The 18,860-nt window shown below is 36.2% G+C and overlaps 1 protein-coding gene across 3 annotated transcripts in view; it reads right to left on the bottom strand.

Annotated features, from left to right (window-relative positions):
* The window catches only part of SKAP2 (src kinase associated phosphoprotein 2), a 307,658-nt gene that overhangs the window by 251,107 nt on the left and 37,691 nt on the right, over positions 1-18,860 (bottom strand). Inside the window, exon 1 of one of the 3 annotated variants that reach the window (XM_059933742.1) lies at positions 2,841-2,870. The exons of 1 other annotated variant lie outside the window; for it this stretch is intronic. In XM_059933742.1, coding sequence (XP_059789725.1) covers positions 2,841-2,855 — 15 coding nt within the window. In that variant the 5' untranslated portion in view covers positions 2,856-2,870. Of the gene's footprint in view, positions 1-2,840; positions 2,871-18,860 lie in introns of those variants that run through there. One more of the 3 variants, XM_059933745.1, reaches the window with a different exon arrangement.

The following is an 18,860-nucleotide window of genomic DNA, read 5'->3' as shown; positions in this document are numbered from 1 at the left end:
CCTGGCACATTAAAAATTCTTAACAAATATATGCTGAATTAAGTGCATTAATAAGTGGAAACGCTTTCAAGTCCCAATGTAAGTTACAGTAACCATTGAAAAATTATATTATCTTCCTGGGGCCCTTTAGTGTTTTTTCCTCTTATATAATTCGTCAACGTTATTGCCTTCTTTTACCTAGAGATCCCATCAAAGGGTGAAAGGTGGTTTGTATATCAACAATTAACATTTACAGAGTGTCCACTGTGTAAACACACAGTGCTCTACTGGGCTCTTCGTAATATGTAAGACAACAGCAGAGAGTTGTTATCTACCTTTAAGAAACATCTTTATGAAACCACAGGTGAAAAACAAGGGTTGTTTGCATACATAGAAAATATATTTCATTACATTTGTGTTTATTATCACACATTCTAATTCTACTACACTTGTTATCACTTGCTTCCTATATTAATCCAAGTGAGCCAGCTGCCACTATATGCAAAACCAAACCACTGAACTATGTATCAACTTTTAGAACTAAATACTACTTTTGAAATGATCTGTCACTCACGACTATGATTTTTCACCATATTCATAATGTATTCCTTGCACTAATATGGCCATTCAATTTTCCCTGACTACTTAGTAATACATAAATACCTATATCAGTTATAAGATGAATCGAGTTTGGAGACCTGATGTACAGCATGACGACTATAGTTAATAGTAATGTATTATATACTTGAAATTTGCTAAGAGAGTAGATCTCAAGTCTTCTCACCACAAAAAAAAAAAAAAAGGTGACTATAGGAGTAATATATGTTAATTAGTTTGATTATGGTAATCATTTCACAGTGTATACATATACCAAAACATAATGCTGTATACCTTAAATATGTACAATTTTTATTTATCAAAAATAAAATTTTAAAAATCTATCTAAGGCAGTCTTTTAAGAGTTTTACTTCTTGTCACCATGCACAGATTAAAAAGGAGGTTTGTCCCAAAAAGGAAAATCATTCTTTCCTAAAAGAGTAATAAAGAGGCCTTACTCCAAATTTAAATTTGGTGAGAGTTTCATCAGGTAGAATCTAAATTGCTTTAGGCTTTAGTGGGTAGAGTGCGTGTGAACAAAACACTTTAATTGTCTATAGTAGAATACGAGATCAGTATTTCTTTCTTCACTTTTGCCATGCTTTTTGAACATTAAAAAGTTCTTTTGATTTAAGAGACATAACAATTAGATGTAACACATTAACCATAAATGGATCCTAGTCTGAAAAAACACTATTGGCATTTGGAGGACAAATGGAGAAATTAGAATATGGATAGGTTATTAAATAATATTTGGATTTTATTGTTAATTTTCTTAGGTGCAACAATGGTATTGTGGATAGGTAGAAAAATTTCCTTACTTTTAGAAAGTGTTTGCTGAATTTATTTAGGGTTGAACTAAATACTTCATGATATCTGAAACTTCATTTGAATTGGTAAATAGATATACGTGAGAAGGCAAAATATTAACAATTAATGAATCTAGGTAGAAGGTATACATTCCTGTATGTTTTTAAATTTTTGAAAATAAAAACTTAAAGAGAAGCTCTTTTTTGTACTTTACTTAGACATGCTAAAAGGGTGACCTAGGAGCATAATGTATGAGGACTGATGTACCCTTTTGACCTAGAAGTGTACTTTTAAAACCAGGTTACTTACTGACCAAGGGTTCCATAGCTGGGGAATACATAATGAGAAATCAAGCCCATCACAAAGGTATCAGTGATGGTTACCATCACTTCAGCAAATTGCCATACTCTCAGTACACAGTGCCCTCAGCCACCATCCAGATCAATATGGCTATCAATGACGGATGGCCAAAACATCCCCATCCACTCAGGTCATTCTTAGTTCACATGGTCCAAAAGGATTTAGGAGTCTTGTGTCACTAGACTGTCTTTAGAAAACAACCTAGCCATTAAAGGCGGAAGCGGAGTAATGTTGTATGTCAGACAGCACACTGTTGACAGTTTAAATATACTTAGAAAGCTTAAAATGTGTTGATTTTCTGTGTGCTACAATTGCATTTTTACTGGCGGAGAATGTATCATTAAAACGTAAATGCATGTTGAAAGCAAAGCTATAAAAAGACTTTCTGTCACAAACCATTTCTAGACACACCACAGCTAGGAAGAAAAAGTAATATTGTTCAGCATTGATTTGATCAAAATTGTAATTCCTTTGGAAAGGAGAAGGAACTTTTGGTCCAAATATAATTTTTTAATGTGGTTTATACTTCACAGAATCTGATTTGGAATCCATTTAGTTTGGAGACAGCACATCAACAGGTCACCTACCTCAAAAGAACCTTTGCAGTAACCTTTGGAGTAACATGAGGACAGCAACAATTTCCTAGTCGCCGAAATATTAACATCCCTTTACTAAATAATCTAATATTTTCCCTGTTAATCACTCAGCGCATTCCTTGAGTTACTAAGGTAAGATATCACCGCTTCTGCCCCAAAAGGCATAAATGCTCAAGCAACACAAGGAAATATTGATGAGGCCCTACGTTTACTACAAATAAATATCTCTTCCCTATTTCAGTCTTTAAATAAAGCTTACTCACAAGTAATTAGGATCTAGGTAAAAATAGTTCTATGAATAGTCACTAAATTAGTTATGGATGCATAGGGAAGTCCCTTTAACTAATTTCAAGCAAGACCTTGAAATACATCTAGCCATTTATGTTTATAACATACAAATACAGATTTATTACTATCATGGGGCAAATTACTTCATACACAAGCACTACTGACTTTGTTATCTGAGGGCCGGACTTGGCCCAAAGTTTATTGACTCACAATATTTTCCTTCATGGCAGGATTTCCATGAACAGTTGCTTTAAACTGAAAAGCAGACCCAGAGTTGTTGAGAGAGGCAGAAGGAAGAGGATTCAGCATTGGTGGTCACGCAGTCACTGAATCCAATGGCCTAGTTCTGGTCAAAGAAAAGCCACAAATACTCCATTTAGAAAGAGAACTTAAATATTTTTTAGAAAGAGAGAAAAATAATTTCTTTAGGGAGAAACTGCCTTCAGGCAAATCTCAAAAATAAATGGTAACATTTACATAGTAGTTGCTATAATGCTTCCTCACTGACAAGAGAGAATTCAAAAAGAAAAGAATCTTGGCCTCTAGAAAAAGCAATGGGAAACCTCTGGCCCTTAGTTTAATTTCTTCTAGCTAAACCATGAAAAGTTTTCTAAAACCAAGTGTCTTTTGAGCCTCCCTTCTCTACCCTTAAGAGCAACAAATACAGCTGTGCAAACAGCAGGAACGTGTGTTCCTGTGGTAAGATGCAGACTCTTCCTGGGAGAATTCTCCTGGCAGACGTGTGCGCAGTCCTCTGAGTCCGCAGGCCCAAAGTGGAGTGAGGAGATGTTGGCAAAGGTAAATTCCAGCCTGAGCCGGTAAGAGAAGGCACAAGGTCAATTGGTGGGAATTCTTGGGCAACTGAAAGGGAAGTTTCTGACAGCTGACAAGAAGGAAGGAAAAGATTGAAAGCCCTACAATTGGAGTTGCAGGGAACACAAGCTGAAAAGGCAAGAAACACTGCTCTTTCCTTCTTATCCATTTTTGTGTCTTTCTCTCTTTTTAGTCCTTTTGCCACCTTCTTTTTTTGCTGGTGAGAACATGGGCTTTGGACCCACTGTCAGGGTATGAATCTCAGTCATGAATTAGTTTGGTGGTTTTGGTAACTTACCTAATATTTCTAAACTTCAGCTTCCTCATCTGTAAAATGGATAGGATGATACTTACTTAATGGAGTTGTCATGAGGTTGGAATAAGATAAACTAAAAATACCCAGCAGGTGTCTGGCTCATAGTGGGTGCTTTAAAACATGTTAGCACCTTACCTCTCCTCCTTCTTTCATTCCTTTTAGCATATATTTCTTCTTAACTTTTTTCACATCTGCTATAACTGTGGGTCCTTTATTATTCATTTTCTATGGGTCAGTGACCTTGGATAGAAAGATTTCCCAATCCCTGAAGTAAATATCCCTGGGATATTCGATCACAAGGGATGATGGCCTTCATAGTTATCTGAATCCCAAAAGACTGGGTTTCCTGTTGATCTGATGAATAATCTGATGAATGCAATTTTCATAACAGGAAGTTTTAGAGAATCTGGGAATTAGAAAAGAAGAATACCTGGCTCCTCTTAATCAGAGGGTGTTATAAACTTGGATTCCTTCTCGAATGATGACAAAGCAGTTAGGCAGAAACTCCAAAGTACCAAACAGCCTTCAGTCCAGCCTCAGCCCTGGTGCAGACTGTGTATCCCTCCTATGCAACAGTGAGACCTGGGCTCTAGGGGACGGCTTTATTGAAAGCAAGTTTCAAGAGCAGAGAAGAAAGTCTAAACTGAATCCACAGAGAAGAATAAATTCTGCGTTCAAAGTGAGATGAATCATAGCTCAAATTCCAGCATTTTTTAGTTTTGAACTAGCAATGCAAGTAATGTGGTATGTTTTGTTTTGGAAGGGAGAATGGAAGGAACCCCAAATTCATTTCAGGAAGCAACCACAATTTAAAAGAAAAGAGAAAAGGGGTAGGCGAGAGAGAGTGAGAGGAAAAAGGAGAGAGAAGGAAATAGGTACTCAATGGGAAGTAGTTTCTCTCTCTTCCCAGCCTCCAAAAGAGCACTCCTTCCATGCACAGCCTGGAGAAAAGCACTTCAGGGGTGGTTTGCCTACAGTGGGCAGTGCTACTGACTGCTCCATTTTTCTTGGAACTTCTCCACCCCTTGGCTTTCTGGATACATCTCTATTCTACTCCTCCTTTTCTTGTGCCCTCCCTGATTCATCCCCAGAGTCACTCCTTGGAGCTCTCACTCCAGAAGCTCTATCTGAACAATTTTATTTATTTCTATGGCTTCTCCTACACTTTAAATAATGATGACTCCCAAATACACATCTTTAAACCAATTCTCTCTTCTAAAACCAACAAGCCAAACTGGCATGGCCAGCTGGCTGGTGATCATGTCTAAAATCAAAATTGTTATCTCTATTCTTCCTAAACCTCTTCCCACCATCCAACCCTATCTACCAGTTCTCAAAGTAAAAACGGCTCTGAAATCATTTTTTATTGTTTCTTCTACTTCAACTCCCAAATCCAATCTATCACCAAGTGCTAGTGATTCTAATTCCTGAAGCTCTCTCCAATCTGTACTCTTCTAATCCTACTGTCACTGTCCTAGATAAAGCTCTCCTCATCTCCCACCTGGATCCCAACTTCTCTGTTTCTGGTATTTTTTTCTGGACAATCTTTGTACCAAAGTGATTTTTGGTACAAATCTGACACTTTCTCTTTTAATAACCTTAATAATCTCTGATACCTCCTCTCTGCCTCCCAAAATAAAAATCCAAATCCAAACAAGGTCTTCATAACCTTGCCTCAGTCTTCTTCAACAGCCCCACTGCATCCCACAACTCTTATTTCAAGCCCTACAGTTCAGCCACATCAAGCTGCTTACCACTCCCCAAACACATGATCCTTGATTTTTTGCCTTTGCATGTTCTGTTCCCTCTGTCTGAAATGCTTTTCCCTGCCTCCACATTCTTTAAGATTAAGCTCAAATGTCACTCTTCTGTAAAGCTTTTCCTCACTCCAAATAAATTACTTACATCTGCCTGTGGTATCCTTGGTCCTTTATCAGGGCACTTTTCAAGATATACTGCAAGTACCAGTTTATATATTTGTCTCCCTGGACAAATGAGACCAAGATTGCAAGCTCCTGTAAGATAGGCATCAGCTCTTATTCCTTTTGGTGTCCCCAGCTATTCACTAAACATTCAATAAATGTTAATGGATATCAAGAGCATCAGATTTCCACACAAAGAAAGAACCCTAGGACTCTCCAGGAAGTGCTACCCTTTCCCAGAGAGAGCTCTTTGGGCCCATGTAGTCTTGCCCTGTGTATCAGCCCATAGCTGGAATAAGTTCAGAATTTTTCCTTCAGCTTAAAAGAGGGATTGAGAGAGGGTAGCAGAGACAGGAAGAAAGGGAGAGAAAGAGAGATAGATGACCACCCCTTTGATGATTCAGTATATTTACTTTTCCCACATAGAAAAAGACCTTATTCCTTGCTTACAAAGTTGAGGACTAAACAGAACCTTGCCACAGTGTTCTGTATTTTTAGTACATACTTTAAAAGCACTTGAACAAATTAATCTACAGGTAAATGCTATCTGGTTGGTAGGAAATTTGCACAAGAAATAAAAAACTGAGCTTCTCATTCACTTTAGCTTTTCTTTCTCCAGTCTCTCTCTCTCTCTCTCTCTCTCTCTCTCTCTCTCTCTCTCTTTCTCTCCATGTACCTGTGCCTCCCTTTCTCTCTTTTTCTTTATTTAGCTGAGTTCATTTTCGACAAGCACAGAGAAGTTAAAGTGGCCACTGGGAAATATTTCTAGCTTCTGTACTCAAATGCCTTCTGGAAAAATACACTTGATTTACAACCACAATACAACTGTGTATCTTAACTGTAAATCTAATGTGATGATTGTTCCTTTAGATATTTCCTTAATTTTATGTGAGTAATAAATACACCCTTTAATGACTACAGGTTCTAATCATTTCCAAATGACTGATTTGCACTGCATTGCTACTGTACATTTCCTTCATGTAAATAACTAAATATTTCTAAATTGCTCCATTAGCATATAGAAAAAATTTGCTATTTGTTTTTAAATGGCTTTGGGGGGTATAAACATATTGCCCAAAAATGAGCTCCATAACAATTCTCTAAGCATTCATGTTTGAAAATGCAATATATATATGGTAGAAACTATAAGATTAAAACCCAACAGGCTCTATAAATTTGTCCTTTTAAAATATAAACTATTAAAATATTTTAAGAAATATGAATAGAACTCCTTTAATTCTAATTCCATATCAAAGTTCTCAGGATTTTGCATTTATACAGAGCAGAGTTCATGAACTCCCGCTAACCATGTTAACAATCTACTAGGTTTCTAAAGACTCAGCAGGGGTTAGAATTAGAAGGCTCTGCCATCAACATCAATAACAGAGGCAGTGACACTCAGAGGAGTTTTCCACTGTGCTCTCCAAAGAGGGTTCAGCACACTCAGGGACCGTAGTCCATAAAGGAAAGAGGTCTCTGGTTAGTAATCCCAAATAAAATTTAGAGGGACACATTATTTCGGATTTTGTTTTTAAACAGTGAGAGTCTTTTTAAAATTACATCTATGTGTGTATATGTGTATGTGTGTGTGATGTATTTTGTGTGTATATACAAAATGTCGTGACAGCCATACTTATTTTACAGAGCCTTACCACTTAAAAGGAATTTGAGTTCAAATTTTTGTTTTGATTCACAGGGAAAAAGATGTGAACAAAATCACAAATGTACCTCTGGGAGGCAAGAAAGTGGCTTAACCCTTAATTTAAGATGGAAGCCTTGGACAGATGACCCAAGCAATTTGGTGTGTCCTGGGTCCAAGGCAGGTGGCAGATCAGAGACACATAAAAACAAAGGGAATACATCTGAGTTTACAGATATACATTAGAAGCTAATTGCAAAGCATTTTTTGAAATAAAACTTTGTACAATGTGAATTTGTTACCTATGGATTTTCAAAGGCAAGAAAACATATTTCCCCTCCTCCCACCTCCTTTTTTAAACAATTCTCACCCAATTCCCTTTCTTCATTCCCTTGTCCAGAAAGGCTGATTTTTTTTGAGCTGGGTTGTTGGGTGTTGGTAAAAAAAAAAAAGAAAAAGAAAAAGAAAAAGGCTCAGGAAAGGGCAGTATTCAAATCTTAAGCCCAAGTCAACCATTAATCTTCTGGTATTTTCTCGTCTTTCTTTTTGGAGGTCCAAATAGTATAGAATATCTATAATTCCTGTTGCTGCCTCTGGCAGGAAGACAGCATATCACATTCTATCACTTTGCTTTGAAGCTGAAGGAAACATGACAGTGATCTCTAAAGCAGTGCTTTCTGTGGTGGAGTCAGCGTTGACTATCTACATACATGATTTGCATTCTAGTCTTCTAGATCTTCAATTTTTAGAAAGCTTAAGCATTATAAATCCAAATATTTATAATACCCAAATTAGTTTTCCTTTCAGCTCATCATCATTGTAGCACTTATTGCACACTAGATAAAGACTTTTGTGAGATTTTATGGGGTTCTTGCTAAGTACTCTCCAATTAGGCTAGATACTAAACTCAATTTTGGACTCTTTCAGATAAAGCTAATTCAATAAGGCCAAAACTAGTGATTTCATAATAATTTCAATCTTATCTGTCCCTAATTCCAGGAAGCATATCCATGGTAGTCATGGCAATTTACACTAGGGAGCTAAATTGTCTCTTTTCTAAATTACCGTATGGACAAATTCTGCCTTTGGGAAAAGTGCTATACTATTTGCATCCATAGACAAGTTATTTATATCTGAAGACATTTAAACTGACAAAGAAGAAAAGTTAAAAAGGAGAGAGAGAGAGAAAGATAAGTTAATGGAAATATACAGAAAAAAATTTACCAGAGCCAGCAATTTTTCCCCATTAATTTCTTTCTGTATTCACTGTGACTGTGGTCACAGATTAAACTGACTGTTGTCTGACTCAGTTGTTTGATGATCCCTTTTCTGTTGCAATGTCCTCCTTAAAAGGAAGCAGTATATTTTTCCCATTTAATTTGCTCTTAAAATTGACTTTTTCCCCTTCTTTTAATATTAGTGTTTTAACACAAAAATTTGCTTTATTCAATTCTGAGTATTTGCTCAACATTTCTAAAAAAGCACCTTTTATTGTGGTAAAAATACTTAACATAAAAGTTATCATTTTAACCATTTTTAAGTATACAGGTTCAGTGGCATTCACACTGCTGTGAAGCCAGCACCACCATTCATCTCTAGAACACTTTCCATCTTCCCAAATTGAAATTCTGTATCCATTAAACAGTAACTCTTCGGTCCTCCCTCCCCTCCAGCCCCCCGGCAACCACCATTCCACTTTCTGTCTCTATGAATTGATGACTCTAGGTACCTCACATCAGTGGAATCATATAGTGTTTGCCTTTTTGTGATGTAACTGGCTTATTTCTGTTTGTATAATCTCTTCAAAGATCATCCATGTTGTGTAGCATATGTAAGAATGTCCTCCATTTTGAAGGCTGAATAGTATTCCACTGTATGCATACACCACATTTTGTTTACCATTCATCTGTCAATGGATCCCTGGGTTGCTTTTGGCTACTATGAATAACTGCTATGAACATGGGTCTACAAATAGCTGTTTAAGTCCCTGTTTTCACTTTTGGGTATACACGCAGAAGTGGAATTGCTGGATCATATGGTAATTCTATGTTTAATTGTTATTGGAAACACCATACTGTTTTCCAATACGGTGGCCGCACCATATTACATTTCCCCCAGCAGTGCACGAGGGTTTCAACCTCTCCACAACCTCATCGACACTCGCCATGGGGTTTTTTTTTTCCTTTTGTTTTAAATAACAATCATTCTAATAGGTGTGAAGTGGTATCTCATTGTGGTTTTGATTTGCATTTCACCAGTGATTAGTGATGTCTCTTCATGTGCTTAGTGGCCATTTATATATCTTCTTCAGAGAAATATCTGTTCAGGTCCTTTGTCCACTTTTCAATCAGGTTGGTTTTGTGGTTGCTGTTCCTGGGTTGTAGACGTTTTTCACATATTCTGGTCAGATATATGATTTGCAAATATGTTCTCCCATTCTGCGTGTTGCCTTTTCACTCTGTAGGTGGTGCCCTAATTGTAGTTTTAATAATCTAATGCTACAAATTGTTATTATTTGGAAATTTAATTATTCCAATTTTTAGAGGTATTTAGTTTTATAAATTTTGACTAATAAACTTTTAATCTTATTTTTTTTCTTTTAATCCCTCTGAAGATGCAAAACAAAAAAATTAAAATTCACAAGATTAAATAAATGTAAAATCAAATAAATGTTTAAAGTGATATTTTTATGTTTATAGCATTTATACTTCTGAAATTATTAAAGCATAAAACTGCACTAAGACTTTTAGAACACCTTATTTTAATTGTAGAATCTAAGTCATAGATATATGAGTACACTATACTATTCTTTCGAGTCTTCTGTATGTTTGGAAATTTTCACAAAAACTATTGGAAAAAAATTTGAGTCAAGAGATATAATTTAATTATGGTAAATTAATAAACATGTATTTAAAAAGCTAAGCACATCTTCTTTGGAAAAATGTCTATTCAGACATGCAGATGGCCAACAGGCACATGAAAAGATGCTCAACATCGCTAATCATCAGGGAAATGCAAATCAAAACCACAATGAGTTATCACCTCACACCTGTCAGAATGGCTATCATCGAAAAGAACACAGATAACAAATGTTGGCTAGGACGGGAGAAAAGGGAACCCTCCTACACTGTTGGTGGGAATGTAAATTGGTGCAGCCACAATGGAAAACAGTATGGACATTTCTCAAAAAACTAAAAATAAAATTACCATATGACCCAGCAACTCCACTCCTGGGTATATATCTGAAAAAACAAAAACGCTAATTCGAAAAGATATATGCACCCCAATGTTCATAGCAGCATTATTTACTATTGCCAAGATACGGAAGCAACCTAAATGTCCATCAACAGATAAATGGATAAAGAAAACGTGGTACATATATACAATGGAATACTATTCAGTTCCTTAAAAAACTAAAAATAGAGTTACCATATGATCCAGCAATTCCACTCCTGGGCATATATCTGGAAAAGATGAAAACTCTAATTCAAAAAGCTACACACACACCAATGTTCATAGCAGCACTAGCGAAGTTTACAATAGCCAAGACATGGAAACAACCTAAATGTCCATCGACAGATGAATGGATAAAGAAGATGTGGTGCATACATACAATGCAATACTACTCAGCCATAAAAAAAAGAATGAAATTTTGCCATTTGCAGCAACATGGATGGACTTGAAGGGCATTATGTTAAGTGAAATAAGTCAGACAGAGAAAGACAAACACTGTATGATATCACTTATATGTGGAATCTTAAAAATACAACAAACTAGTGAATATAACAAAAAAGAAGCAGACTCACAGATTTAGAGAACAAACTAGTTGTTACCAGTTGGGAGAGGGAAGGGGAAAGGAGCAATATAGGGATAGAGGATTAAGAGGTACAAACTGTTATGTATAAAATAAGCTACAAGTGTATATTGTACAACACAGGGAATATAGCAAGTGTTTTATAATAACTATAAATGAAGTAAAACTTTTAAAAATTGTGAATCACTATGTTGTACACCAGTAATTTATATAATATTATACATCAACTATACTTCAGCTGAAAAAAAGACATACACAAAAATAATCCATTCTCAGCTGAAAGTGAAAAGAAAGCTAATCTATTTGCCTGAATATTTCAGTTAGAAGCAGACGTGGTTTTTGTTCTATTTTGTTTCACTTTATGAGTCCTTTGAAACTGAATTTTAAAGTTTGACTTATCCAAATACAATAATTACTTTAATCTGCTATTGCTTTCTGTGAATTGAAATAGGCTAATGTGTGGAAAACATGAAATGCATGCATGAATGACATGAATACACTGAATCAGGTGCACAAAGTAACCTTTTACCAGCAGTCCTCAGACTTCAGTGAGCTCAAGTGGACTACATAAATGCCATTTTCTATGTCTCACCCTTGAGATGCTGACTCAGAAGATCTAGGGTGGGACCTAGGAATCTGAATTTTTAACAAGACCACAAGAGATTCTTGTTTTAACTGTTTGCAATGGAAATTTCAAACCATACATATTTAGAGACTAGTAAAAGATTACTCATATACTCATTACCCAACTTCAATAAATAATCAACACAGATCACACTTGTTTTATCTATATCCCACCCACTTACCCTTCATCACTAATTTATTTTGAAGATAATCCCATATATCTTAACATTTTATCGATTAATACTTTAATTTGTGTCTCTAAAAGAAAATGACTTTATTTTTTATGACATAACAATAACCATAACTAAAGATCCAAAGTGAGCCTAATGTAACTGGTTCACACTTTCAGAAAAACTGGACTGCTAGCCTGTGGAAGGGTAATAAGTCAGTGTCCAAGTGGACTGCTTAGGAAGACATAACTTAATTTATTTATGTCATCATGGATTCAAAATCTTTAGGTTCAAGAATAAACAAGATATTTATGTTTTAAGCATAAGCAGTTATGTTTCTGAAATTGTCACCCTCAAATAGTCAAAAATTTTTTTCAAAAGCTATAAAATTATTAAACTTAGTTGAACTTTAAAAAATTTCCCAGAGTTATTGGTCAAATTTTTAAAAGAAAAGAAGTCGCTTTGGAAAATAATATTTTTGAACATTATCAATATTCACAGAGGAGAAAACAAGTTAGTCAATTTGCTTTTGCTCCAGACTTACTTAGATTTCACAGTTACTTAGAATTTTTAAATGTTTTTCTCAGTTAACTTCAGAAAACTTTCCCAAAGTAGCAAAGAATACAAAATGAGCCCCGATAAACTCCTTACAATTTCATTAACTCCAAATGTTAAAGAACCTTGCTATTTCTAATAATTATATCCATAGAATGAACTTTTTGAGGAAGCTTCTATCGAAAATCAAGGTTAGAGAAATCTGATTGCATGGGATCTCAGTTCCCCGACCAGGGACTGAACCCAGGCCACAGCAGTGAAAGCACTGAATCCTAACCACTAGACCACCAGGGAACTCCCCCTTAGCCTCCTTTTTTATATCTGCCTATTATCATCCTCACTCAGGACCAATATTTATAAACCTGAAGCCAATATGTCCTTGACACTTCTCTCTTTTCATCTGGCTCTTTAAAAAAAAAAAGAGAGGGGCTTCCCTGGTGGCGCACTGGTTGGGAGCCCGCCTGCCAATGCAGGGGTCACGGGTTCGGGCCCTGGTCCAGGAAGATCCCACATGCCGCAGGGCAACTAAGCCTGGGCTGTATAACTTAAAAAAAAAAAAAGAGAATAAACCCAAAAAATAAAGTAAAATTTAAAAAGAAAAGAAAGAAAAATAACCTTTGAGTTTACATCTGAACATCAACATTAGTAATATTACATTTTCTTCCTTAAACATGCAAATCTGGAAATTTTTTGCAACAATAATGAGCTAATTGTTGTTATCTTCCATTTCATTATCAATCCATAAAACTGTATTTGTGTAGCACTGATATAAATTATACATTTGCATTTTCAGGTATATTCCATTTTGTTAAGCACAGTGATAATCGGTGATATCAGCTTACAAGCTATTCTTTATTTATTAACAAAGGTTAACCATGGATCTATATCAAAGCTAAGACATAAAATCCCACGTATATGAGTATTAACATTAGAAAGTCTAAGATTAAATTGCTTCTTGATCTTGTCATCAAAATAAGCATTTAATAAACTCCTAAATATAATATGTTTAAGATATGTCATTTCTATTTTAAATACTTTACCCCTTAATGAGGTTTTTTATTTGACATGTGTCCAAGGTACAAAGATAAATCTTCCCTCTTGCTCTTTGATAAGATGTCAGAGCTTACTTAAAGGTTTAAGAATAGAGCCGTTAAACTATTTTTTTTTTCTATTGGAAGTTATATATGAGAATTGGTAGCAGCCTGTTGAAAGAACTTTACCTGTGGATAACAGTCCTTATCTCACCTCTATCTATCATGCTATCAATTTCTTTATTACAGGAGTTTACCTTTGGGCAGCTCATACACCAGCTGTCAATCTGTCCTCACCCTGAGCCTTTGCAGCAAACCAAGCTCAGATGTATTGAAGCTTTACAAGAATAAATTGTTTTCCTTCATTCTCTATCTAGGACAGGTGTAGTCAATATGCAAGCCTCTGGCACTCCAGATGTGCTCCATCACAGTGCAGAGCCAGAACTTTTTTATTCCTGCCTCCTAGGTCACAATTTTTTATCTAGAGATTTTCTAGATTTTACTCTTGTCCTTATTTTTACATTTGCCCCCCACGCCCCCTCACTAAAGCATTTAAAATGGCAGCTTTGAAAAGACTGAAACAACTCAAATATCTATCAATAGTGGCTGGTTAAATAAATTATGGCACTCCATAAAATGAAGTACTATGAGTTATTAAAAAAAAAAGAAAGAAAATGAGGATGTTCTCAAAGTACTAATATGGAGATATTTCCAGGATATATTAAATTAAAAAAGGAAGACACAGAATAGTGGCACTTTTGCATTAAAAAAGAAAAAAACATTCATAATTGCTTTTATATTCATAAAGAAACTCTGAAAAGATACATTAAAAACAAAACATTGGTTACTGGGGCTGGGGGTGTATGGGAACCAGGCATGATGAAAGGAGAGTGGGAAGAACAATTTTCATGATATACTTTCTTATACTCTATTTTTGAACTATATGACTATATTGCCTATTCAAAAATTTAAATTAAAAAGAAATAGTAGCTTTATTCAGTGTAAGGAGACTGAAAGAAAGAAAATACTAAGAAAGCCTCATTCTTAGTCAGGCTATTAGAACAATAGTTTGGCGAAGAGAATAAATTATCAGGAAATAGAAAAATAAAATTTAGAAAAGCATCAGTGAAAGAAGCTAGGGCTCGTTCTGGTTGAGGGACAAGCTAAAAGACCTCCAAAACTATCTACTAATCCTATGGCTTTAGTGATTTGCATCTGTGTTTTAAAAGTGAGCAAAAAGCATTTTGAAGAGGAATTACATTATAGTAGGATTGAACGCTCTCTCTTTAAGCATTTTCCTCAGTTTTCTAAAAGACAACCCACGCGCTGCCTCTTTCACACCTCTGATTCCAAAGGCAGCCAGTGAAATGCGAAGGCCTAAGCCCTGGAGTAAAGCTGACTAGCCCCAGTACCAACTCCACCACTTAGTGCTGTATGACCTGAGCACATTATTTAACTGCATGGTGCCTTGTTTCCTCATCTGGACAGTTGGGATAACAATAGTACCCACCTCATAAGATCACTGTGAGGATTAATTAATACACAAAAAGCACATTGGACAGTGCCTGGCTCACAGTAAGAACTGTATAAGTGTTTGCTTTTTTACCTCCTCTTCAACTGTTTTGCTGTTTATCTTTCTTTAAAAGGGCTGCCTCCCTAATACTCACCCTTTACATTAACCCTTGTTCTTTTTTTCTCTGCTTGCCTTCCTCTTTTCTTTTTAATAAAAGGATGCAATCAGTCACTAAAATATTCCCATAGAGTTTCTGAGACAAGATCATCCCAAAGAAAGATATTCATAAAGGAAACAGAAAGTACAGTGTTTGCCAGGAAAATTCAGATTTAAAACAGTGGCATAAAGTTAATTCCTTACATTTCTGTATCACTCTGTAAAACTATATGTCATCTCATTTGATCCTCACAACAACCCTCTGAGACCATCAGGGCAGATAAAGAATAAAGAATAAAGGAGGTTAAAAGGCTTGCCTGAGGCTAAAGTACACATTACAAGTTAGTGACGATGTCTGACTAGCTCAGTTCAAAAATTTATTGAACACCTGCTAGAGCCTGGGCACTGTGCTGACCTCCACATTCCAAAATGCTCTCCACTTCAAAGAGTTTCCATGGCATAAAGCATCTCTCAAGATGATCATACTACTTAAAAGCTACCATAGCATCATACAGTAGAAAGGACAGGGGATTCCCTGGCAAAAGATCTTGGGCTTTGTGATATCTGGCAAACAACTTAACCTCTCTAAGCCAGTTTTCTCATCCCCAAATGTGTGCATAATACCACCAGGGGACTGTAAGGGTTAAGTGTAAGGCTTAACTGTAAGGGTTAAATGAGAAACTAAATATAAAAGAAGTTTGTAAACTGTAAGGTTCTATAGCAGATATTAGTTACTGTTATCTGATTTAGCAGTGAATGCAAGATCAAACCTAGGTGAAAAAAAAAAAGAAGGTCTGATAGAAAAACATCCCTAGGTCCCCAGCCCTTAAAAGACCTCCCAGGGAGAGTAGCAAGATTACAAAAACTCACACTGTCTCCCCTGCGGAGAGTACCCACTGAGCCAACAGGGGTAGGCTGCATGGGTCAGTCCCATTCTAGCAAATGTATTCCTTTCCATTTGCTCCAATTGGTGGTAGGAGGTAAAGGGGGGCAAACCAGGCAGCTGGTGCGACATGAAACAGAAAGATCTATGTTTTACCTTTAAAAAAAAAAAAAAACCTGTGGGAAATGGTGGGAGAAGGAAAGAGGCAGGCAAGTGCTTGGGGCATTTCAGCTGATAAGTGAGAGAGAGAAACTACCCCAAGACAGATGCAATCCACACCCTCCATCTGTAATCAGAGAGAGGCTCACATGTCAGAAAAAAGTTTGTCCTCCCTCAGGGGAATTGTGAAGGCTGTCAATGTTCTAGCCATGAGAAAACAAAAGATCTATATAGAACATCCCAACATGTGGAGGCCTGATAGAGCTCAGAGCGATGTTCTACGGGAGTCTGACTCTTGCAGGCTTCTAACTTGGACTGGGAACGTAGGCAGGAGGCATGCTTCACAGGGTAGGAGAAGTGGTGTCTGAACCTGCTAGGAGACAGGCCCACTGCTTATGATTTAGGAAGGCAGTAGAGCGAGGCAGTTCAGTAAGCCGATTGTCAGTCAAACCTCTTGGGTTCAGATCCCAGTTCCTCTGCTTATGCCCTTAACCTATGTGATTTTGAGTTGCTTAACTTTTGCAGCAAAGTTGCTTCATTTTGCTAAGTTTCAGTTTCCTGATCCATAAAATGGGAGCTAATAAAATAGTACCTTCCTCAGGATGCTGCAATGATTAAATAAGATGTTTATAAAGCAATTAGAAAGTGCCACACATAGTAAGTAGCCAATAAGTGTTCGTTATTACAGTATTGTTTCAAAAGACAAGTTTACTAGCTAACCTTGGTTCCTAAGGCTTAGAGAATAGGAAGTCAGAGTGAAAGAAAGTGAAAACTTTCCTGTAGCATCAAACATAAGAACAGACCTTGCATACTCACTGGTGACTGAGAAAAGTTTCAAATGTTCCTGTTTTGTAGCTGTCTAAGATAACAAGTTGGACATCTGCATAGAAAGGCAGCAAACTCGCAGTGACTAAATACCTAGACTCAGAGCTGGGTTTGGATTTCAACTCTACCTCTCCACCTTGGACAAGTCACATAGGCTTTATACCTCTGCTTCACATTTGTGGATGATAATAAATAAAATAAAATAATATCTACCTCATAATGTTGGAGTGATGACAAAATGGACAATGCATGTCTTATTACATTCCTCAGTACAGTCCCTGGCACATGAAAAGTGCTTAATAATTCAGGTATTACTGCTTCCTTCACTGCAAAAGAAGAATCAGAAGGTTGTTAATTAAATTTAAAGCCCACCTCTCCGAGTAGAGAAAGCAAAATATACTGTCTATTGGGAATCATTTCTTACTCTTATCAGAAGTAACTTTCTCTTGTAAGACAATTTGTCTAGCAATCTTTCCTAGGAAAAAGTAATTTACCCAGGGTATCAGAATACTTTCAGATTGGTTCACCATATGGTCTGGCTCTCATTAGTATGCTTTAAGTAAACTAAGCAGAAAATTTATCTGTGATAATTGAAAATTTTGAGTTTTCTCTGAGAGCTATGATTAATATTCTGCTCATATTTATGTATTGTTACTTTATAATTAAGTCATAGTCCTAAAAGCAATAAGGCAAGTGTCTCAAAAGTTCTAGCAAAAATAGGGAATTCCCTGGAGGTCCAGTGGTTAGGACTCTGTGCTCTCACTGCCAAGGCTGCAGGTTCAGTCCCTGGTGGGGGAACTAAGATCCCGCAAGCTGCTCGGTGTGGCCAAAAATAAATAAATAAATGAACAAAAATTTTAGCAAAAATAAAACAAAACACATTTGATTAAAGGTTTATCAGCCTTACAAAAATTCATTCTGCATATTTTTAAAGTTTGCCAGTTCAGTAAAATACAGTAGCAGCAAAATTTTTAAATGTATATGAAGCACATCAGAAAACATAAATACACCACTCATTTATTCAGTCGATAAACGTTTCTGAATGCCTACTACATGCCAGGCACTGCCATCTGTTTTAAATCAAATGTATTGTATTCGTTGACTCTTACAAAGTTCTTTCATTTATCGTTATCTACATTTCACTCAAATTCTCCCATGATCTGATATTGCAACCTGATTAAATCAGTTAAATATTAAAAACTCTGTCACTGTAAGAATTTGTAACATTTTCCATTAACATTCCTCTCTAGTTTTATGTACCTGATCTGTGCCGTGGGATGTAGCATAAATTATCTGCCTTCAGCAAAACGAACAGCTGAAGTGCACTGCTGTTTGACAGCGCTTGTTAGGCCGTGAGCTGTTGTGAGCACACACAGTGCTACTGATTGCCTTTCAGCTCTCTCAAGAAAAGTCTTCAAGTGGTTCAAAACATGTGAGTTTGGTCATCCAGTACCCCAAATGAGCCCAGTATTTTAGCACCATGCTTAGGGGTTAATTAATAAACATGAAGAAAACAATCCTAGGATGTTTATTTTTAAAGAAAAGTACCATTACAAACTAATGCTTTGTGGTTTACTAAAAGCAAGATAGAATAAACAATATTTTTTAGCAAAATCTTTCTAATAGAGCCTGGGAAGAGGATAAGTTTTTTTTTATTTTGTTTTATTTTTTAATTAGGGTATAGTTGTTTTACAATGTTGTGTTTCTGCTGTACAGCGAAGTGAATCAGCTATATGTATGCATGTATCCCCTCTTTTTTGGATTTCCTTCCCAATTAGGTCACCACAGAGCACTGAGTAGCGTTCCCTGT

The sequence above is a fragment of the Balaenoptera ricei genome, chromosome 9 (genome assembly GCF_028023285.1).
Source record: "Balaenoptera ricei isolate mBalRic1 chromosome 9, mBalRic1.hap2, whole genome shotgun sequence".
NCBI classification, from domain to species: Eukaryota; Metazoa; Chordata; class Mammalia; order Artiodactyla; family Balaenopteridae; genus Balaenoptera; species Balaenoptera ricei.
This window is presented reverse-complemented; position numbering and strand designations above follow the sequence as displayed.